Source organism: Leguminivora glycinivorella, chromosome 21 (genome assembly GCF_023078275.1).
Source record: "Leguminivora glycinivorella isolate SPB_JAAS2020 chromosome 21, LegGlyc_1.1, whole genome shotgun sequence".
In the NCBI taxonomy this organism is placed as follows: Eukaryota; Metazoa; Arthropoda; class Insecta; order Lepidoptera; family Tortricidae; genus Leguminivora; species Leguminivora glycinivorella.
In genome coordinates, this window is record NC_062991.1 from 10333598 (window position 1) to 10358289 (window position 24692).

The 24692-nt window shown below is 36.3% G+C and overlaps 1 protein-coding gene across 3 annotated transcripts in view; it reads left to right on the top strand.

The window, feature by feature from the left end:
* Positions 1 to 24692, top strand: part of LOC125237500 (dihydropyrimidinase 1) — an 83422-nt gene that overhangs the window by 17989 nt on the left and 40741 nt on the right. For 2 of the 3 annotated variants that reach the window (XM_048144616.1, XM_048144617.1), the window contains exons 1-2: positions 7722 to 7851; positions 13440 to 13534. In XM_048144616.1, coding sequence (XP_048000573.1) covers positions 7807 to 7851; positions 13440 to 13534 — 140 coding nt within the window. In that variant the 5' untranslated portion in view covers positions 7722 to 7806. Of the gene's footprint in view, positions 1 to 7721; positions 7852 to 13439; positions 13535 to 24692 lie in introns of those variants that run through there. The other variant, XM_048144620.1, reaches the window with a different exon arrangement.

Sequence of the window (24692 nt, forward strand, 5' to 3'; positions counted from 1 at the left end):
TGATATACATATTGGTATCAAATTTCAGCTTTCTAGTGCCTACGGTTACTTAGATTATCCGCGGACGGACGGACGGACGGACGGACGGACGGACAGACAGACATGGCGAAACTATAAGGGTTCCTAGTTGACTACGGAACCCTAAAAAACGCAACCTACCTATATTAGGTACCTTAGGCGCCTATCCAAGTGCATTTATCATACAGTCCGCTATGAAAGCGCTTAACAAAGCCATCTCTCCGCTTATAACTTATATTTAACTCTGGACGATCACGGCCTCGCGTGACATTTCTTTATTTCGAATGTTTGCGTCGAAAAACGTGTTGATTCATTTAGTAAGTAATCTATTATACAACAGACACAACAGTCAAAATGAATTAACGCTGCCATTACTAAACAAACCAAAGAAAGTCATAACTATCTCTTAAAAACAGGTAGTATCTAACCTTGAAACTCTGGCTTGCACTGTCACTAAAACACGACACCGAAACTCCAAATCATTTAAATTTCACTGATATATTGCACGTAATGAGCAAGTTAATAAAAAAACTGAGAGAATAACACAAAACATTTGAAAGCACACGAAGCCTCGGCAACAAGCGGGACGCAAATGTTGCAGTGATATTATTCCATTTTCACCCACGAATTTAAAAACCTTTTCATACAAACAAAGTATATCTGATGAAGAAACGTTCATTACCACATTACTAAACTTAAATTAAATAAGATTCTCGGTTTTTTAATAGAAACTATCAATATTTAAAGGCTTTTATTTAAAACAAATATATGTGCGATAACAAAACACAATAAAATTTTACCCACTAATACATTTATAATTTTAGTATGGCAATATTTAGCATGCAATTATTACACTGTAATATCAATCTTATTTGTTTCACTCGAAGCTTTAAATTCAAATGAACAAGTGCGAGCCATCGAATGTTGTGCGCTTGGCTGTCTATGTGTTCCCAAATGACGGTCACCCTTCTCTGTCATCTCAATCCTGCTATGAGTAGAGTAAAAGAGATAGTTGCGCCCAAATTACGTACATAGGAGTTCGCGATAGGCAAACACTCACACGCGCGGACTTTGTGAATGTGTATGTGCGTGTTTTCAAATATAAACCTTATAACGCATTGTTTACGGTTTGTATTCAAATGAATAACTCGATAAGAAGCCGAGTTGCTTTGGACTTTAGTTGAGCGGGCTGTTTTTATCAGCGTGTGCGTGATTTTTGTATCTGTGTGGAGTGACCATGAATGAATATGAAAGCTTAGGCATAAGTAGCTTCACTTCGCGTTCGCGCGCGCGATAATTTTAGGTACATATTTGAATTTAAGCAAATGGTGTTATTATTTGTGAGGCAATACGTAATGTTTTAATTATAAATATTATAAGTATATTTTTTATTTCAATGGTGGTTTGTAACTTTGGTATTTGTTGCGGAACATCTAGGGCAACTCGGTGGGAATTGGATTGTATGAGCGCGCCGCCACTGCTACTTACTGCGATGGCTCAGCGACCCGAAGTGGATCTTGGCCTCCGACACTAGATTCCGCCATTCGCTCCTATCCTGTGCAATCTGATGCCACATCTGATCTCTCATCTGATCTGATGAGAGGATGGCTCTTGGAGAGTCAGGAAGAACTTGGAGGTGGAAGAGCTAGTGGGCGAGCCCAACGTCATCGGCGAGAGTAAAGCTTCTCGTCTGCGATGGCTCGGCCATGTGGAGAGGATGGGAGAGGATCGTGCGGCCAAAAGAGCTCACTTGTGGCAAGCAAGATTCTGCAAAACTAAATTATACAAAGCAGCATCGGACATCGTTCTTCTTCTTCCTTGCTTCTTCTTGATTCTGATTACAATACATATTTGTCTATACATCATAGTTATTTTACTTCTATCAGCTTCGGCAGGGCCAGCACATGATTGGCGCGAGATTATGTCGCCGCAACATAGACTAATCGACCTTATGCAATTAATACAATTAGAAACACGCGTGATTTGTGGTGCGGCGAGAAACTGTCGCGTCAGTCATATGCAAGCCCTGCAGCTCTCCAGGCATACCAGACAGACAAGCATGGTCATGATAAAACATCAGGCCGTCCCTATCGAACTTACAAATAGTGCGATAGGGACGGCATGATGTTTTTATTTAAAAAAAAAAATTTTTCTTCTGCCACGATATAAGTCTTTGACTTGACCCAATACGCGATGTTTACTGTGTGCATTCAAGATGTCTGCCCAAATGTGGCTTATAAAAACATCGATGCATTATCGAAGTTCATCGACTTACAATTTACTTTACTGCCGGCTTTAAATATAAATCGGGTTAAACGATTACTTTTAGAGGTTAAGTTAATAGTTGCATTAAATCGTTTATTGGCCATTATTTTTAAAGAAGCTACTGCATGGTGCTGGTTACTGGTTTGAATGTGTTTTATTTATACATACAAAGTAAATCATTTTTTAAGAGTTTGCACGATTGTACTACGATGCACAGCTAAATTAGCGAGTCAATATAAAATTCAAAATTACGATCATATAACAATGGCTGCAATTATGATCCAAATATCCATGGCTAACGGTAATCGCTTACTAACATTAGCTACTCATCAGCTCGATTATTTTTTCAAGCATGTTTCGAATTAAAAACTGGATAAACGCTGTAATTTTGAAATACCTACCGTTATACAGGGTGTCCCACGGCTGCGTATGCCACATGGAGGAAAAGTACCTAAAATATCCTATCATGGGATACCTGTATGACATTAAGTTTGAAATATTTGGTAACGTTAATTCGGTTGGAATGGAATAACCCGAATTCAATGTTCCAAATTGACGTTGAACAAACATGACCCAATATGACTGGACTGGACATAACCTTTCAATTTGTTTATTTGCATGTTATATTTAGCTATTGTTTGTATTATGTACTTAATGTTTGGATTGGACAACGCACATGTGTATACTGAGTACACAGAACTTGCTCTAATAATGAGCGATCGGCTTGATAAGTAATGTCAAACGATTATCACAAAGAACTTGTTGCTATGCCTACTTGCATCCGAACGTATTATTAAATGCCCTTAGGATTTGAACCAGGGAGCTTCTATATCGTAGGCAGGTTCACAAACTCTACTTAAGTTCCGATTATCCGCTATGCCGTTAAAACACTACACAAAGTGGCCCGTTCGTATTGTTTATATATCATTCGTTAAAGTAGTTTCAGAAATTATACATTATACATTACATACATACAATCACGCCTGTATCCCATAAAGGGGTAGGCAGAACACATGAAACTAGTAATGCTTCAGTGCCACTCTTGGCAAATAAGGGGTTGAAAGAAAACGAAACTGTGACATTGCAGTGACAGGTTGCCAAATTATACATTAGCTTAATAATTAGTTTAGGCAATATTAATTGTAAACTCTCGATAAATCTGCATTTTTCTCATCGCCATTTTGATTAATCTGGTATTTCACTGAGTCCGCACGTCACCTATATAGTGTGAGGGGTATTGCTAACCATACTGTATTTTATCTCTGCATGTAACTATACCTACTGTTTAATCCTATATTTTGTCTATGGTAATGAAATAAGCTTTTGTATTTTTGTATAAAAATAAGCACGTTAGGTAACATACCTACTATGTCACCAACTTCTATGTATAATATTTTAGGTCAGTTAAATTGGTCGTAGCTAAGTAACCCTTTGTGTCGAACCTTTGTCTTGTGCCCTTGGTCATTCACAATGAAATTACATATGCATTACATAACTTAGGAAAGTACAGTGCATTTATCTTGCACACCAGCTCACAATAACCTACCCACAAAATTTAAATTTTGAAAAAACCCCCGACCGCGACATAGTGGACCTGGATTTATCCTGAAACATGGCTAAGAACACCCCCGACTAATTTAGCTTTCAAACAAAAAAAAACTAAATCTAAATCGGTTCATCCGTTCGGGAGTTACGATGCCACAGACAGACACACACACAAACATACAGACAGACAAAGACACAGACAGGCAGACACGTCAAACTTATAACACCCCGTCGTTTTTGCGTCGGGGGTTAAAAATACAGAAACGTCATTTATGAAAATGTCCAAGTTAATGGATTTCTGGCGCATGCAGACCATTATTGACAAGTATGTAGGCCTAGGCCACTGTAGAACTATGTCACAATGACGTCACACCTCGGACACTGGTGATCAAATATATGAAAGAGGCGCGTTCCTAGCACACAGTCTAAGCTCGTGTAGGTGAACGCGTGCTATGCTTGTATGAGTGACATATGACAGGTCGACTGGTCGCGTTTTTGACAGGCGGTAACTGTGAGGTAACCGAGAGGGGGTGGGCGGCACTTTCAGCGGGGAGCGGGAGTGGCCATACTGTACGATAGTACTCTTTATTATACTGTGGTGACGTTGTAAATCAGGTTGTAAGAAATCTGTTACTGCTTGTCATTTTGACATGGTTGTAGAGTGGCCTAGGGTTCCAATTGGTTGACTGTACCTAATTGAAACAATGTTTCCATATAATATGACTAACGCCGTGTCTTGCGTGGGCGACGGTCGCGCGACCGTCGCCGTCGCGTCTCATACTATCGATAAGGTTTGGTTTCGTATGCGTCGCATCGCCGTCGCGCGACCATCGCGCGACCGTCGCCCACGCAAGCCGCGACGTAATTCAATATCCAAAGAAATCTTATATAAAACATCTAATATAGGTAATAAAGTGTCCCATCGAAAATAAAAGGCGAAACATTATATAACAATGCTTTTAGCTGTACAAATATTGTGTCGGTTCGATTACCGAGGACAAGGCGAGAAATGTTTGGGTTTGTGCAGTGAATGCTGGGGTTTCCATTCCAAATATATGTTTTTAGGAAAAATAATGCATAGCTATTTTTGGTTAATTCACTTAGATCCCAAACATTTGAAGAAAATACACAAGTACATAGTAACTTATTTGTTTATTATTAAACAAACAGTCTTTCATTGACAATGTTTCCATATAATTTTTTTTTTTTAAAACATCTAATATAGGTAATATGTATCGAAAATGGCGAAACTTACTCTTGACCACAGACTAGCCAAAGGCAAAGACGTTTGGCCTTGGAGTGAGCTCGCCCAGAAGATGCCTGTTCACTTTAGATTTGAAGGTTGCCGGGTTATATGAGCTCGGAAATATAGCCGCCGGCATGGAATTATTACAATTATTATCAATGATTACAATATGATATTAGTTCTAGACCTACAGTTTCTAATAAGTATTAATTTATATTTATTTGTGTGATACAGATACACACACAGATATTTGCTCCTGGGTCATGGATATTTTCTATGTATATAAGTATTTGGATATTATATTTTATCGTTGTCTGAGTACCTGCAACACAAGCCTTCTTGAGCTTATCGTGGGGCTCAGTCAATCTGTGTAATAATAATGTCCTATTATAATATTTATTTATTTAATATTAATAGATCATATACGATATATGGTGAGGAACAATAAGAAAAACAATTATTCTAGGTATCTATCGTACACCTAACCTAGATACTCGTAGTGGGTAAGTAAGTCCAGTTGGTGGATTTTTGACTTCAGAAATACAATTATATACAAGATAAGAAATCCAGATTAATTCTAAGGAATAAATCTTTATTTTAGTCTGACTTTGGTTTACCTTGAAAGTGTTTATTTTGGCAGGTTAAATAAAAACATGTCTGGTTGAGAGTTTTGTTATCTCAGTCTTAAAAATATCTAACCAAAACATACTCCAATAACATGCCTAATATGCTGTTGTTTCAGCACCTTAGAAAAAGCATATATATTAGTCTTATAGTAACAAATTTCATACTAAGTAAGTAGGTAGGCTCATAACATAAACGTATGCGTGGTTCAAATAAGTCAATAAATTTTTACATAAAAAGTAAAAACTTAAAATTTACTCACACGCTATTTTTAACCCCTGACGCAAAAACGAAGGGGTGTTATAAGTTTGACGTGTCTGTCTGTCTGTCTGTTTTTCTGTCTGTGTGTGTGTGTGTCTGTCTGTGGCATCGTAGCTCCCGAACGGATAAACCGATTTAGATTTAGTTTTTTTTTTGTCTGAAAGCTGAGTTTCTCGGGAGGGTTCTTAGCCATGTTTCATGAAAATCGATCTACAATGTCGCAGTCGGGGTTTTTTTCAAAATTTTAATTTTGTGGTTATAAATTATTATATTAACGTGTCCATTCCGTTCTACCTCATTAAATACTGCTAAATCAATTGTAAAAAAATTAATCCGTTTATTTTCAGACAACATAAGGTCCAATGATCCTGAACCATCAAATAATAAAATAGTGCTAGAACAATACGGATACTTCATAAAATAGTTTGTTTACATTGCCCGCAATTTCTATTGACGGCCATTTTACATGCGTGTTAGCCGTACAATTATCCTCATATTCATTATTATTTCAGAAGTCCATGCTATGCTAACATGAACTGCGTGAACTTTGCGTAAGTCAATAAACCTGACAAGTGATAAAAAGCAACTCTCACGCAATCACATTATATCGTTTCTTGTCAGCCAGTAACATCTACGATCTATGGCTTGTCGATTTAAAAAGAAAACCGATGAAAGTGGATTTCGCGCGTTTCCCCTGGTCTTGTTTTTCTGGATTCGAGATTGGCTCGATCGAGTTGCCAATTGTGTTGACAATTTTATGCAGAATTTTATTTTGATACGACCTTGGCCTTCAGTTCACTAAACATCGTTATCGGCTGCCTAGTGCCTGGGGCCTATTTCTGGAACGATATTAGCCTAAGCTAATATTATTAGTCCACGAACTGTCAAATCGTATGGGTTGCCATGACGACACACTAATATTATTAAACTAATAACTTTCGAGAAATGGGCCCCTGATAATACGACTCAGGAACTGATCGATTTCAGAAAAATCTGCATGGATAAATCAAAACGATTTCAATTTTTTTAATGCTTGAAATAAGAATCAGCCTCTATGATGTCAATCACCTATCATTTTCTTCATTGCTATTATGTTTATATTCCGTTCTAAACAATGGTTACGCAATGCTTGGGATCACTTTTTACCGTTAGGAAAATACAGAAGTTGTGTATTGATAGAATTAGTTAGTAACTTAGTAGAGTTGTTAAGGTCGGAAGGTTCATATGATAATGTACATTTTTAACATATTACAGTACTTTAGTATTATTTGAGAAAAAGGCAACACACAAATCTGACTATAAAAGTGAAATTCTTCAAGGTATCAATCTTAGCCGCATTACATTTTCAATTTTTCACTTAGTAGTTTTCGCTTAATGTTTCATGTAATATGTACCTAGTTTTCTTATTTAATAGTCGACTAAGTTGGCATACTACATATACCTACTGATCTACACTTGATCTACATGGGTATAAAGTATAAACTATGGTTAAGCCAATAAAAAATCATATCCGTCTGGTCTAGCTGAAACAGATTGTAAATCCCGCTCTTTGATCATTTTGACAGTTCGCACAACGTTCTCAATTCAAACTACACTGCCACGAAAATAAACGTGCCCTGCCCACATCTACACCATCTCGCGATCAGCGATAATGTATAACTTTATCGATGGCTATTTATCACTTTCTACTCTTTCTAGCGTATAAGGAAACCGAGGGGAACGCACACCTTCTATTTTAGGCGTCACAATTTCAGTTTCAGCCCCGCGAGTTGTGGCGCGGACGCCATAGTCCGAGCGAATTAAAAAAAAAACTATCCGCTATTATTTAAAACGTTCCATTTTCAAAAATGACCGTTGACGCTGGCAAAACCGTTTCTGGGATCAACATAAAAGTGAGTTCCAAGTTTAAATTTAAAAGTTTTCTTTTTCTTTTGTTTTTTAATTATAAATAACCACAGACGCGAAATGAATTGAAAGTTCTCAGTAAAAGTTAAGGGCATATTGTGAATGTTCCTTTGGATTTATTTTATTACTTTTCTGAGTGGTATTGTGTACTAAAGTAACCTTTGGACGTGTTTAAGATGACAAAGGATCGGAAACCGGTTCATGTGTTTTGCGCAGGATTCCTTGTGTGTAGAAATAAACTTGTGCTATTTTAGATGCATATATATCTAAACTCAAAAGAAGCAATACTTATAAGTCTTATAACACAGGACTTGCTGCGATATACAGATTCAAATGGTTCGGTTGATTTTCTTATGGAATTATTTATCTCTTGTCTATTTTGTAAGGGTCCTGCCTGATTTTTTTATGTCGTCTTTCTCATTTTTGCCCAGAATAATATATCTACATGTAGAGGAGCTCAACGTAAGTTTGAAATCCACGACTTTAAACCACCAAACACTTAAGAAGAATCAACATTTATAATATGTATAAAATTCTCTTTGAGAGTTTCATGCTTAGGTACACGGTCTGTATGCGCATTTAAGTCTGTAGGTAAAGTTAGACTAACCTAAGTTGGCAGCGATTTTGATTAGATCCGCTAGTGCAAATGCAAGTATTCTTTAAGCGTCACAATTTCTTACAAGTGTAACATTTAAAATACCAAGCCCTATCAAAATGTTTATCAACTTAGGTTGGTCTAACTCTAGCTAGTATACTCATTATATCAGCTCTTGACTCTTTTGTCTTATGGAGCTTGTCATAAACTAAATAATATAGTGGATAGTTAAAGTAACATAGGTACATGTAGGCGCATTTTTACTTGTTGTTTCATCTCTTATCACGACTTATCGCAGCAAATCAGCAATTGAAGCGTTCGCAATTTTTATGCCGATAAAAATGGCGACAATAAGACATTCCTGATAACTGGAGGCTTGAGATTTTGCGATGATAAAATTAATACTTACAAACAAGAACTAAGTCAAGGTAAGAGAATCTATTGGTTCGCTTGCTAGTGAACTTTTGATTGGGTCTTGGTGATTTCAAACGAAATTTCGCTGGCAATATACGGTTGAAAACGTAAGCCCTACCCTACCATCGCGCTTATTTTGCGTGAAAACGAGGTCTCGTAGAGTCCTCTATGAAACCTAGCATTGTCTTCTGGTTGCCTCCTTTAGTGTGTTTGACGTCACTAGGATTCATCCACCTGTTTACAGTCTAGAAAAGTCTGTTTAACTGTTTACTCTTCCTGAAACTTCGATGAAAAGTGACCAAGAGTAAGATCCAGTCCACATGTGGCTGCCTCTTCCTTGCACGATGAAAAGTGACCAAGAGTAAGACCCAGCACGATGAAAAGTGACCAAGAGTAAGACCCACTCCACATATAGCTGCTGTTCCAAGCAACTTCGCAGCAGCGTCATTTTCCATAGCGTAGCTAGACGTCGATACAAAATGCTAGTGCAACTCCCACTAACGCCGTGTCTTGCGTGGGCGACGGTCGCGCGACCGTCGCCGTCGCGTCTCATACTTCCATATCGATAAGGTTTGATTTCGTATGCGTTGCATCGCCGTCGCGCGACCATCGCGCGACCGTCGCCCACGCAAGCCACGGCGTAAGCGAGGTCGTTGTGTTAGTAAGTAAGCAAGGCATGTTGTGCCTGGGAGGAAATCAAAGTTTTAGGTACCAAGTTGAAAGTATGGAATGGACATAGTACCTAAAAACTAAAACTCATCTTAACTTAATGTCTCTGTTTCCTCAGAATCAAAAAAGCATTAAGAATTGTCTTCTGCATGAAAAAATGCTTCGCGAAAGAATGCAACAAAGGGGCATTCCTGATATCGGATGTTGCAGATCTTGAAAATTTTCTGAGTGTTGAAAACTACATGCTCGAGAGCATTCCCAAGTAACATTTTAGTGCTATAATTTTGGTTTTCGACGCCAAAAGCTACTATAGATGTCGTAAACTGACCTCCTGTCGTATAAAAGCTCCAGTAACACCTTTTAGCTCTATAAGCTTATACCGCTAAAAGGTGTTATTAGGAAGTGATGTAAACGTTTATATCACCATTTTATAGAGCCGCTATAGGCCTGGTCTATAACAGGATCAAATATGACTACTATAGATCTATATTATTGTATAATAGTGTTAGGAATCACTGCTATGCAATCAATTTGCGCTATTAAGGTTCCCGACAAGCCGCTATAGTTGTTGCGTTATACAGCTAAAAGGTGTTATTAGGAAGTGATGTAAACGTTTATATCACTATTTTATAGAGCCGCTATAGGCCTGGTCTATAACAGGATCAAATATGACTACTATAGAACAATATTATTATATAATGGTGTTAGAAATCACTGTTATGCAATCAATTTGCGCTATTAAGGTTCCCGACAAGCCGCTATAGTTGTTGCGTTATACAGCTAAAAGGTGTTATTAGGAAGTGATGTAAACGTTTATATCACCATTTTATAGAGCCGCTATAGGCCTGGTCTATTACAGGATCAAATATGACTACTATATAACAATATTATTATATAATGGTGTTAGAAATCACTGTTATGCAATCAATTTGCGCTATTAAGGTTCCCGACAAGCCGCTATAGTTGTTTCGTTATACAGCTAAAAGGTGTTATTAGGAAGTGATGTAAACGTTTATATCACCATTTTATAGAGCCGCTATAGGCCTGGTGTATAACAGGATCAAATATGACTACTATAGAACAATATTATTATATAATGGTGTTAGAAATCACTGTTATGCAATCAATTTGCGCTATTAAGGTTCCCGACAAGCCGCTATAGCTGTTGTGTTATACAGCTAAAAGGTGTTATTAGGAAGTGATGTAAATGTTTATATCACCATTTTATAGAGCCGCTATAGGCCTGGTCTATAACAGGATCAAATAACCTACTAAAGAACAATATTATTGTATAATAGTGTTAGGAATCACTGTTATGCTATCAATTTGCGCTATTAAGGTTCCCAACAAGCCGCTTATAGTATTTTTAGTAGTCGTATTTTAACAGAAATTAAAACCTAACTATACCACTATTTTGGGATATAATGGCTTTGGAAAACACTGCTACAGTATTTAACACTGTAGTAGTGATATGAATACCATTATAGAGCTATTTTGCTGTATAATGAAGTTTTGAGGATACGTTTATATAGCTTTGAAAAGCGTTAATAGTCGTTTTCTAATGCCTTTTATATCTCATCGCCGTATACGTCACAATGACTCTTTTATATCACAGAACTGTGGAATAATGGTTTCGGTATCTCTTTTAAAACACAATAGCGTTATAGCTGAGTTTACTATATGTTTTATAAAAAAAAAACTGTTTAGAAGATCTTTCTATAGTAAAACATTGAAAACAAGTATTGTTTTCTATATAAAGAACTTATAAGTTAAACTGGATCATAGTTAAAGTCTCATGCAACCCTAATTGAATCCACAATGGCGGGCTTATGGCAGTGAATGCGTATGATAAGTGACATAGTCGAACTATAAAAGCGTATGTTTTACTTCTTGGATCCATAGTAGAAACTATGGTGCCAATAATTTTATTGTATTAAATTATATTTATTTATTTTATTCAAAACAGGTATAAATCGAGGGCGCACTTAAAATACTCCATTAAACTAATATTCTTTTAACGGTAAAATTTCCATCGCATATCTTTTTGCAGTAATGATGGAATTATACGAAATCCAAATTATTTTGATTGACACTAAACTTCATAAGATCACACGCCACTTTTCATAAAGTTCCTCGTTTAGAACAGTTTTTGTTAAATATTACACACATTAAATTATTTTAGAAATTTCATTCATTCGCATTAAAAGGGACGGCAACTGCTATTACAGAACAAAAAACCTGTATAACGGAATCTCAAATGCTACTATAGCATAAATTGATACTATAATAGCGTTACTGTGTCCTCTATGTCAACAAATTAGCACAATAGTCATCATCACATCACCATTATAGACCTTAAACGTCACGGATGATACTGCTATAGCCCTATTATATCACTAAATGGCTGCATAATTGCGCCAAATCGGCTCTACAGTACCAATATAAACTATTTATAGGACCATTTAATGTGATTTAATTTGGTGCTCTCGACCACTATAGGACCAGAAATTGTTACTTGGGTTGTACAGTTTGTAGGGACAAATAAGCGATAAGGCACGTTTTCGATTAGTCTTGTTCACTGATAGGACTTTTGTGCCTATGAAAAACGTGTGAAAAGTGAAGAACCGTCTTCCACTTCACTGAGATTCTAGGTAATAATTTTGAACGAAAATTTAAATGAAAATCGATTGACTTTAAGATTATTATTATTATTATTTTCTTTTTAAGATTTCTCTTTCTCAGCCTAAGCTGGTAATTAATATCACCTACGGGCCGAGGCCAAGTAGATGATACGGGGTAATCAGGTTTAATTAAATCTTTCTTCTTCTCCTTGCAGAAACTTACGTACGATTCTGCAAGTATTGAGTATAGATGCTTTCTGTAATTGTATGTAAGTATTTGGTTTCAGGTCAACCAGTTTCAGACTGTGATGGAGATATTTAGGGATAACACCAGTAGTTGAGAGGACTATTATTATTAAAGCCTTTCTTTTCACGAACTAGTTTCATTTGTTTTTATTCTTATTTTTTATGTATATTCTTCTGTTTATGTTCGTAATGGTCTTTTGACCTAGGCCTCTTCCGAATCTAATATGGATAGATAGTTATCTAGCATTTCTTTCCATTTTTGCCTGTCTGTAGCTATTTCTGTCCAGGTTTTTCCTATTTTTTCTATGATGTCTTTTTCCCATCTCGTTTTGGGTTTCCCCTTCTTTCTCTTGCCAATTTTTGGGTTCCAGTATGTTGCAATTTTTGTCCATCTGTTGTTCCTCATTCTGGCTATGTGCCCTGCCCAGTTGTATTTTTGTTTTAATATTTTTTGACTTTAAGATAGTTAGGTATAAATTGAACAAAGTACATAGTTCTTTTTTATTGTTTTAATGATATTGTTTATAATATGTATCATTATCTGAATGAATATAGGCTAAGAAGAGCTCCATAGGTATTCGGTATTGGGGTATTCAGTATTCTATAAATGGTAATGACTCAACACAACCCTGTAAGGGCACTGCAATAAAGTAACAAACTAAAACTAAGTAACTAATAACACTATATACAAGATTACTATACAATACAATATATGTATTTACATTTATACGGCCGGCAATGAAGCTATATAGGGTGGTGTAGGCCTTCTGGTGTCACATCGACCAAGTAGTGATCTTTGTGGCGGCCTTATATATAAAACTTAAAGTTCCTTACTACTGTCAGATAAATCCATTAAGTTCCAGAATTTTTTGGACTGTACGTGTAAGGTCTTGCCTCTCCATTGTCTCATCTCCGTATTAGTTAGGACAAGCGGTCTAACACAACATGCTCGCCCAAGAGTCCATACTTAGGTGGTGTATAAATATTAATACGCTATACTAACCTGATGATATGATGATGATTGTTCCAGAGCTCCCAGAACCGACTGCTGATCAAGAATGGGAGAGTCGTCAACGATGACGGCATGGAGGACGCTGATGTCTACATCGAGGATGGCATCATCAAGTAAGTTTCTATATATTGTTACTTCACCATCAGAAATTGTGCTAGAGTTCAAAAAACGCTGGCAAAGTTCCTAGTTGCCGAAAATGTTTCGGCAAGATTTTCCGATTTTATACTAGGTAGGCGTTGGAGCAATGAGAAGTAACTGTATGTTTGATTAATATTACATAGAAGCAACGTACAAAACACTGATTTTAACAGAAACGGAGATGTGTGCGTTTTCTGCGCTAATTTCAATTTATTTGACGACGGTCTCTCATATGAAAAATTAATTGAGAGCTGTGACTTGATAAACAATATAATCATACAGTGATGATGCTGTCTTGGCCGATTTCGGCCACAGCGACTGCGTGTTCTGGAACAGACAATTTCAAGGAAGAGAGTGTAGCTGTTCCGCCGGCATGTACTTGTAGCGCGGCGATAGAATCGCGGAGTGAGCCGCCCCTCATTCTGGAACAGACAATTTCAAGAAAGAGTGTACCTAGCTGTTCCACTCTCTGGTATGCCTTTACGTGGCTCGCGTACCCTATCTTATGGCTAAATCTTCGAGCACATTTTGGGCACGTCAGCACACCACCTAATATATTGTAGAACATTGTAGGACATTCAATCATACAGTATGATAATAATGAAGTACAATGTAACAAATGAGAAATAAACGTTTACGCGTTACTTTTTTACCGACTATCGGATTACTAACCCTAATTTACATTAAACGACTATCCCATAGAACCACACATGACATAATTCCACCACTCCGCACCAATTTGTCAAGGAAACGTCGGTAAATTAAAAGTAAAATCCCCTTCCGTCCGGCCTCATACATAATCCATACATAAATACATCGCGTGACACGCTAATTCACTTTTAAAACGAAAGTGAACGCGAGTCCGCTTTTTGTGGATATGTGAGTAAACTAATAGGGGTTAACAAATTGACAGCTATTTTTGTAACGGTGTACCTGACGAAATATATAACTTTTGTCATTCATTTCTGATGGTGATATTGGTATTTGTGTGATCTATGGAATCAGGCGTTCCTTTGCGGAAGCCCACGATAGTCAAGATCTATAAAATGACTTCGCTAATTCGTGAAATCGCGCGCGTGTTCTTTTCGCGGATTTGCAAAGTAATTTTCTAGATTTTGATTTATTGTGTGTATATAGATTGGTAGGTTACAATAAAATTGTAAAATGAAATCATCTATTGTCTGTAACGGTAGGTACTTATGTTCGACATTTACACTGGGTTAAAAGTTTACAAATACACTTCAAAATTTGCTTGGACATCCGACATGGAGCAAAAAGTCTGTTATTTGTAAGATGAAAGAGCAAACAACAAGAGCTTCGTTAAATCGTTACAAGACTGCTGTACCGCGCCAGTCGCGTGCAGAACTAGCAAAAAGTTGCCTCAAATTTGTTTTAAGTACACATGTAGACTACTTAGCTTTGAGTGTTCCCCTACTTAAACACAATCTTATACTTATATCTTATCAGACATTCATCAGTTTATCGCCACGTTCATCAAACCCTGTTTAATTAACACGTCCCACACGACACGCAAACATGCATATCCTCATGACCACTTTACTGAACCATTAGCGTATGACGGAGTGACAGAATTTCTAGCCACTAATAGAAAGGAAATTACTATTATATTTACTAATGTTATGCGAACATGCGTAAGACCTAATTGGATACTGGACCCATTTCTCAAAACTGAAAGTTACAAGTTACAAGCGGAAGTCTCTTTCCAACTTGTCATATTAGACAGTGACTTCCACTTGTAAATTGTAACTTGTAGCTTCGAGAAATGGGCCCCTGGCTGACTGGACTTATAATACTTAGGCTAACTTTCTTCATACATATATTAGGCTTACATTATATAGGTGAGGCATATCCATACTTACTTACTAATGTTATAAATGGGAAAGTGTGTGTGTCCATTTGTTTGCCCGTCTTTCACGGCAAAACGGAGCAACGAATTGACGTAATTTTTTAAGTGGAGATAGTTGTAGGGATGGAGAGTGATATAGGCTACTTTTTGTCTCTTTCTAACCCCCCACTGTCCTAAAATGAAGATTGGAAGTTTGTATGGAACATTCCACAATTTTCGAATTTAACGCGAGCGAAGCCACGGGCAGAGGCTAGTAAGCAATGAAGCAGGATGATGTTTGAATTTATAATGGCTATTAAAAGAACTAGAATTCGGTAATCATTGAAATTCTAAATTGCCTGTGTGGTGACGGGTTAAGAATTTCACCACCCCCTTTCTTCCCGTGGGTGTCGTAGAAGGCGACTATGGGATATGGGTTAAATTGTGGCGTAGGCGAGAGGCTGGCAACCTGTCACTGCAATGCCACACTTTCGTTTTCTTTTAACCCCTTATTTGCCAAGAGTGGCACTGAAGCTTTAGTAGTTTCATGTGCTCTGCCTACCCCTTTATGGGATACAGGCGTGATTGTATGTATGTATGTATGAAATTCTAAAGATTATCGTTATAATTCACACAATTTCAATTTGAAAGATTGACACTATAATATTTTTCTGCTAACTGCTAAGAGTTAGGTACGTTTAGAACCCACGGGCTACAAATATATCATAAAGTTTGACATATTTGTCAACCAGAGCATTTTCAGAAAAAACAATATCGAGTTCTAGACCCTAACTACTTTATTAATTCAAAAGGCATGTCAATTGTCAATTTCTTACTTTTTTTGTATCTGTCTAATCTTTGTCTTTTTTATGGTGCAATAAAATGTTTACTTAATTTCGACTTAAATTCATTCATGATTTCATATAAAAGACAAGTCTAATTGCCATGTAAGTGCACGCAACTTTGCATATCCTCATCGTATCTTTAATAAATCTATTAGTGTATGACGGAACTGCAAACTCCTAGTCGTCAATAGTCATTAGTCACGCTCATATTTTTGTGGTTGCCTGAACAAAAGGGTCCACACATACGGAAATTCTTCCTTATTGCAGATGATGCACACGGAACATACGGATCCTTTAGACGTGGAACGCCACTTTTGATGGACATAACAACGACGTTAAAATGAACAAATAACTTTGGGAAACAACGTTGTTAGTTCATTCTAATTGACCTAGTTATTTAGTGTGCGTCGAAAAACTTTTATAAAAAAAAAAAAAAAAAACTTTAAAACTTTAAACTGTTTATTTCAAATTAATAATATTACAGTTTCTTAAACCTAGTAGTAATCTTTAAAATCTAAGATTGTAGTAACTAGGTAATACATACTATCTTATAGTAATTATTATAATTAATCTATATCAGTGCTTCTTCATTGATATTTTTTAGCATAAATTTTTTTATGATATGTTTTATTTGAATAGGCTTCTTATCTATATCTTTTACTACTTGATTAGGAAAGCTGTTTAGTGAAGTTGGTAGATATGAAGTCCAGACTCTATTGCCATATACGTTGTTTGTTTTTGGGACTTTAAAGTGAGGTTCATTTGGCAAATGGCGGAGATTGGTCGGTCTATTGTATCTATCCAGCTTTCCTAATACGTCTTTATATTCTAAGATCACAGCCAGTTTTACTTTGTTAAATATACTTAGTACTCTACAATGTTGAAATAGTCTATTATAATTGTGCTTATATTTATGTTTTATTTTTAGCGGAACTATAGTTTTTAAAATTCTTATTTGTAAATTGTAAATTCTGTGTAGATAAGTATTGTAAGTTCGTCCGTAGCTGGATACCCCGTAGTTGATTATAGAGTCTGCAAGGGCCATATAGAGCAAGCGGAGAGTAGCGTACGGCATTTTATGTTTGAGTATACTTAAATTGCTGAGGATTCCTCTAAGTCTGTTGCAAATCTGGTCAATATGTGGTCCCCAGTTGAATTTACTGTCAATTTTTAGGCCAAGGTAGGTATGGGTATCAACTACTTCTAACGAATCACATTGACATTGTAATGGACGAGAGTGCATGCAAGAATGTTCGTGAGCTATTATTCTAGGAGTGGATGTAATCCTAATATATGGTGAGTGAACATACATAATTTTAGTTTTTTTATAGTTCAGGGATAGTCCTACGTCGTGTGCCCATTTACACAGTTTATCAAATTCAATTTGCATTTGATACTCTGCAATCTTTATATTAGTATTGGCTGTGATTAGGCAAGTGTCATCCGCAAATTGGTATACAGAGGCATCCTGAAATATGTTATTCATGTCATTTACATATACTAAATACTCAGTAGGCCCTAATATAGATCCTTGCGCTGTGCCATGAAGAGATTGTATAAGTTCGCTCTGCTCTCCTGCTATGCTGACAGTATTATATCTCCTTATATGATAGTTTTTAAACCAGTTTAGTGTCGGTCCCTGTATGCCACTTTGGTGAAGCTTTTCATAAAGGGTTTCATGATTCAGAGTATCAAATGCTTTGCTAAAGTCTATAAGTATTAATATTACGTGTTTTCTGTCATTGAGGTGTGTGTTTATCTCATCAGTGAATTGTGACAATAGCTGTGTTGTATTTTTACTTTTTTGGAATCCAAATTGTCTGTCATGAATTATGTTGTTACTTGATAAGAAATCATTCATTTTTTTCCCAATATATTTTTCAATTATTTTATCTAAAATGGAAAGAATTGTGATTGGTCGGTAATTATTAGTGTCTGTATAGCTTCCTTTTTTGTGTATTGGTCGGATTAATCCTATTTTTAATTTATCTGGATATGTAGAATGGACTATGCACTGGTTTGTTAAGTGGGTAAGTGCTGGTGTTATTTCCTTACTAATAAATTTAATATCTTTTGCTCTTATGCTATCAAAACCCGCGCTTTTCTTTTCATTGAGGTTGCTAATAATTTTATGCATTGTGTGTTCATTTATTTTATTCATTTTTAGTGATACCTTGGGAGTGTTAGTATATGTGTTCCTATCAAGTAACGACATACCGCACGAGCTCATTACCTTTACTACGTTACTTTCAAAATCCCGAGCAAACTTATTAGATAAATCTTTAGCTTTCATTTTAAATGACTTAATTAACATATCGTCTACAGCTTTAACAAGTCTCCCCGTTAACCTATTTATTATTTCCCACATTTTCTTGGGGTTTTTATAATTATCACATATTTCTTTTTTTGTATAATTATTTCTAGCTTTATTCATAAGTCTATTTGTTTTGTTTCTATATCTTTTATATACTATTTCATTTTGCTTATTATTTGTATCCTTGAGGTGTATTTGTAATAGTTTATTTTTGGTACTCGACATTTCTATTAGCTTATCAGATAGCCAGGCTCGATTTTTTACAGTGCTGTTAACAATTGGTTTCTCTATCGTACATAACTCATAAACCTTACTAAACTTATTAGCTATAAATTCGTATATGTCATTAGGGTTTTCTATTTTGATAACTGGTGTCCAGTCAATTTTGGCAAGTTCCTGTCTCACTAGACGGTTATCTATATGCTTGTGCACAAGGGTTTCACCCATTTTCGTACCCGAGACAGCAATTCCGATGATAAAATGATCAGCTAGGGCATCTTGTACTACTGTAGCGTCTATAATATGCATGTGGGTATTACTTGTTCTCTCAACGAGATCTCGAATAAATATATGGTCGATACATGATTTGGACGTACCTCTATTTGTAGTTTCGATTCTAGTATAATGTGATATACAACGGGCAAAACCCAGTGCTGCCAGCATGTTGAGATAAGAATTTGAGACAGAGTTTGAAATTCTTATATCTAAGTTTATGTCACCACAAATTAAAAAGTTAGTATTAGATGGGTATTTATACAAAAGTTGCTTAAGTTCACTTATAAACTCAATGAGATTAAGATTAGGTGGCCGGTATATTGCACACACACGAGTTTTATAACCACTAGGCAGTAACACTTCACCAAGTAGACATTCGAAGCTTTTTACATTAGTTTTATCCCGGAGCAAGGTGACACTTTTGTGGCTGTAAACAATAATTCCGCCTCCTCTTCTATTATGTCTTAATTCACTATTCATTGTGTAGTTTTCTATGTCAAATAAATGTTTAGTTGTGTCGTTAATGTTTACTTCAGTGACTACAATCAGATGTATAGTTATAGGACAAGTCATAATTATTTTTTCTAGTTGAACATGGTTTTTTATTAGTGATCTGATGTTTGTGTGAAATAAGAGAAGCTTATTTTGTGAATGTGTCAATTCAGATATAAAATCGTTCCACGTATTATGTGTGCTTTCTATTAGTGTGTTATTTGTGTTATCCATAATAGGTATAATAAAAGTAGTATATAAGACGTTGTTATTTAGTTTGTATTGTTTTGAGTTTTAAGTGTTTCGATGTCACTCTCAGTACGAATGTAGAAGATTTTCTTGGTTTTCTCATCAGTGCGCGCCATAATCACGCCATCCCGACTCCAAACAAATTTGCATATGTTTTTGTCTCGTAGTTCCGTTTTCGCCTTCCAGAGTAAGTATGCCGTAACAGGAGTTAGTGCTGCTCGTACATATATTTTTGAGTCGGCCCCTCTCGTGCCTCGCACGTTTATGTCGTTACTCGTTATGTTAATACTTTTCGAGGCCTCAACCCATGAATTACGGCAGCCCTCTCTGAGGGTTACTTTGATCGGCGCGTCATTATTAGTACGCGCTGCCTGTGCTACGCCTGGGCGTGCTGGTTTCTTCTTCCGATAAACTTTCATAATTTCATCTGGCTTTTGGTGAAGAATTTGACCCACTTTGCTCGCTATTGATTTTAGATCCTCATCTTCCTCTTCAGCGATTCCGCATATTTCAATTTCGTTGTTGATATGTGCCTGCTCTATTTTATTAACCTTTTGCTCAAGGGCTTCGTTTTTGAGTGTTAGGTTTTTGCACGTGTTGTTAACATTTTTGAGTTGGTTTTCCATGAGTTTTACTCTACTTTCGTAGTTCTGTATTTTTTCTTCATAGTCATCTATTTTATCAGTATAGTACTTGAGTGAGTTCTGGAGTTCTTCTCGTATGATGCTACGGACCGTCTTCCTCATTTCGCGAACTTCATTTCTTATTTCGTATAAGAGTACGTTATCTTGGGTTATGGGCTCCGAGTCCGAATCATCGTCTTCCGGGTCTGGTACTGAGGTCGAGGTGCGTTTATATTTTTTTGCAGAGGACGAACAGGCTGGGCAGTTCCAGGCTATTGAATCAGTAGACAACAACACATTAAGCTGTTCTGTAGTTAACGAGGCACATGATCCGTGTATCCATTTATTACATTTGCTGCACTGCGCACCGGGCGCTTTCTTGGTAATGTTTTTTGGACACTTAGCGCATTTGTTAGCCATCGCTTGCTTATTTTGGTTGCTAAGTCACACTAATTCCAAGAATCGGTCTATTTTTAGATTTGGGCAACAGCGGTTCGCGTCTTCGCGCCCAAAAAGGCTTAAGTGCGGCTGATTTAGTAGCCGCTTACGCGTCACACTAAAATTTGGTTGTTTTTTTAGTTTTATATTACATTTATATTAAATCACATTGACTTTAAATTAAGCACTGTATCGTTACGAGTATTTTTGTATAACTTTCAGTTCGTAAAACACCTTTTAAACTGGTTAAAACAATTATTTTAAACGGAGCATTTTAGAAGCGATGCTTACGCGCGCGCGGTCGATTTTAAAATGAATATACTCAATTTAGCTTTTATAATTTAGATACCATATATACTCAATATACTCAATTTAGCTTTTATAATTTAGATACCAACACTATTGCAACGTTTAGGTTGAAGGCGTGTAGTTTTATAACATTTTAGCGTTTTTTTTAATAGCATAATCTGATGACTTAACAGAGAATAATATACATTACTAATAATAATGTATTGGGTTAAAATACATCCGGTTTCCATCCTTATTTGGTAGATATTCCGCGAATTCCTCGAGCAGTTGAATGTTTTTGTTTCCTATAGATTATACAAATAAGTTGCCGAAACCACTTTGTATTTCTCAGTGGAGCTTTTAATTAATAAATTATGGGACCACACGTAAGGATACAGTATGTCTGATCGGCGGAAGATATAAATAACACTTAATGATGCTATCTATCATTATATGGGTGAATTAGATATGTATCTAAAATATTTCAATCATAATTAAACATGGAAGCAATGGAAGTTTATGGAAGTACTTAAAACTAAAAATGAGCAATAAATTCGTCAATTTCCGCATTCTATGTATAACTGGACATTTATTAAATGACAATTCAATAAAGCAATTTTAATTGCCTGTTACACAACCCTTTAAAACCGTGTTCGGTTATATAACTTGCGTGGCATTCTTGGCCTTATTAGGGCACCATAGTGCACCAAATTGCATACAAATTATGGCGTTTATAACGGTTTTTACCTAGGGTTGTCAATCACTAAATAATTGTGTTGACGTACCGCCAGATTCTTAATTTGAGTCAAGAGTGTCTAGATTATTTATCTAGATACGATGCACCTACATAATTATAATAAAAATAATAAAATAAACTAGTGTCAGAAGTGAAGTAACTAAAGTTTATTTACTTCAAACAAAGAACGTTATTTATCACACTTACGACTTGCCGAGTACCTCGATTTAGAGTAGCTTCCAAAATATAAGATCAAGTAAGCCAGAGGGTTGTCTATTGTTTGCCCGACAGTCATTTAACATAATATTCATTTGCCCGAATCTAACTTGCCTGAATTTCATTTGCCCGAATGATTTGTTTACCATAAAAATCATATGACATACTCGTTGTTTATCCGAATATTACCTTCCATAATCATACAATGCCATACTATTTGTTAGCCATATTATTAAGTGCAATAATATGATTTCATAGAATATTCAAACGCCATAAGCAATTATTGCCATATTAATTGTTGCCCATATTATTACCTAACCTAACCTAACCTACTTTCTGATAGCAGTTTCATTTTCCAGGGGTCACAGTTCTAACCTAACCTACTTTTCCAGCAGTTTCATTCTCCAGGGCGTCACAGTTCTAACCTAACCTAACCTACTTTCTGATAGCAGTTTCATTTTCCAGGGGGTCGCAGTTCTAACCTAACCTACCCTACTGTCTGATAGTATTTTCATTTTCCGGGGGGTCACAGTTCTAACCTAACATAACCTACTTTTCAAGCAGTTTCCTTTTCCAGAGGTTCACAGTTCTAACCTAACCTAACCTACTTTCTGATAGCAGTTTAATTTTCCAGGGGGTCACAGTTCTAACCTAACCTAACCTACTTTCTGATAGCAGTTTCATTCACTAGTCCTTCTAGTACCTATTATAGTAGTTTTCGATTCTGCCAAAGCACATTATGGAAATTGACTTTTCTGGACGCTAATTTGTATGACAAATGATGGTATGGAATGTGGTAATTACGGATTTCGATGATTCTGACAAATGACATTATGGAAACTGACTTTATGGGAAACAAAGTTTCTGGCACTAGATTAATATAGTAAACAATGATTATGGCATAAGATGTTATGAGAAACAATATTATGATTGTTGAATAGGATGGCAAATAAAATTATGGCAAATGAAATTCTGGCAAATGGGGGTAACCTAACCTAACCTACTTTCTGATAGCAGTTTCATTTTCCAGGGGGTCGCAGTTCTAACCTAACCTAACCTACTGTCTGATAGTATTTTCATTTTCCGGGGGGTCACAGTTCTAACCTAACATAACCTACTTTTCAAGCAGTTTCCTTTTCCAGAGGTTCACAGTTCTAACCTAACCTAACCTACTTTCTGATAGCAGTTTAATTTTCCAGGGGGTCACAGTTCTAACCTAACCTAACCTACTTTCTGATAGCAGTTTCATTCACTAGTCCTTCTAGTACCTATTATAGTAGTTTTCGATTCTGCCAAAGCACATTATGGAAATTGACTTTTCTGGACGCTAATTTGTATGACAAATGATGGTATGGAATGTGGTAATTACGGATTTCGATGATTCTGACAAATGACATCATGGAAACTGACTTTATGGGAAACAAAGTTTCTGGCACTAGATTAATATAGTAAACAATGATTATGGCATAAGATGTTATGAGAAACAATATTATGATTGTTGAATAGGATGGCAAATAAAATTATGGCAAATGAAATTCTGGCAAATGGGGGTATCCTAAGCCGGAGGTGTTTGACTGACGAATGTTTTTGTTACGTCCCCTTTAAAAACATAAAAATGCTTTCCCATCGCCTTGTTTTCACCCTTTGCATTCATACAGTGTCATGTTATCAACCTCATATATTAAGTTTATAAAGAGACATAAGTTTTAAACTAGAGTCAGCCCTAATATACCTGTAATGTATACTGTTCGCAGTATAACAAAGTTTACCCGGCAGCGAACCGGGACAGCCGTTACGAACAATAATGCTATTCATTATTATCGTCTAGTTCACAACTTGACAGCACTATCATAGACTAAGTACAGAAAAAATGGAAAGGATTTTATGGGGTAAACATGTCATAGGGGTAGATGTGACCGTCATCAAATAGTAACGGAAACATTGAACAAAATAGCCAAACTACCTATCGATTTCGTAAATGTTACACCAAATTTTGTTCCTATTGTAATTCCATTGTATGTCAGATTTGTCAAAAAATTGCTGATTAATTGTACTAGTCGCAGCCGAACTATTTCGAAAATATATCTTTTTTTTTATACTACGTCGGTGGCAAACAAGCATACGGCCCGCCTGATGTAAAGCGGCATATCTGTCAAATGATGTATATCTGTCAAAGTAATGACCATTTGTTAACAAATTTTGTGTCTATTCAATTCAATCCAGCCATCCCTATTCACCCCGGTTTACTTTACAGTAGCTCTCATTCGTTACCTAGTAGCTCATTCGTTAGCAAAGCAGCCCATTAACAAAGTCAACATTGTAAAGAAAATGCTTTTACCCTCTATGTACTCTCGCTACACAAAATCCGTGCAATTTCTCTTTTCCACAATGCAAAGTTCTCACGCGCCGCATTTACTTACACCTATGTATGTCTGTTTGTATGAATATGTGTGTGTGTGCGTGTGTGCGTGTTACACAATGCGGGTCAAGCACCTGCCCGCTCCAATTAGTGACGTCTTCATTGTTCCCGCCGATTAGGGCTGCCACGCAATAGTTTCCCTTTTTTATAGAGGTGAAAAATCTGTCAAAAA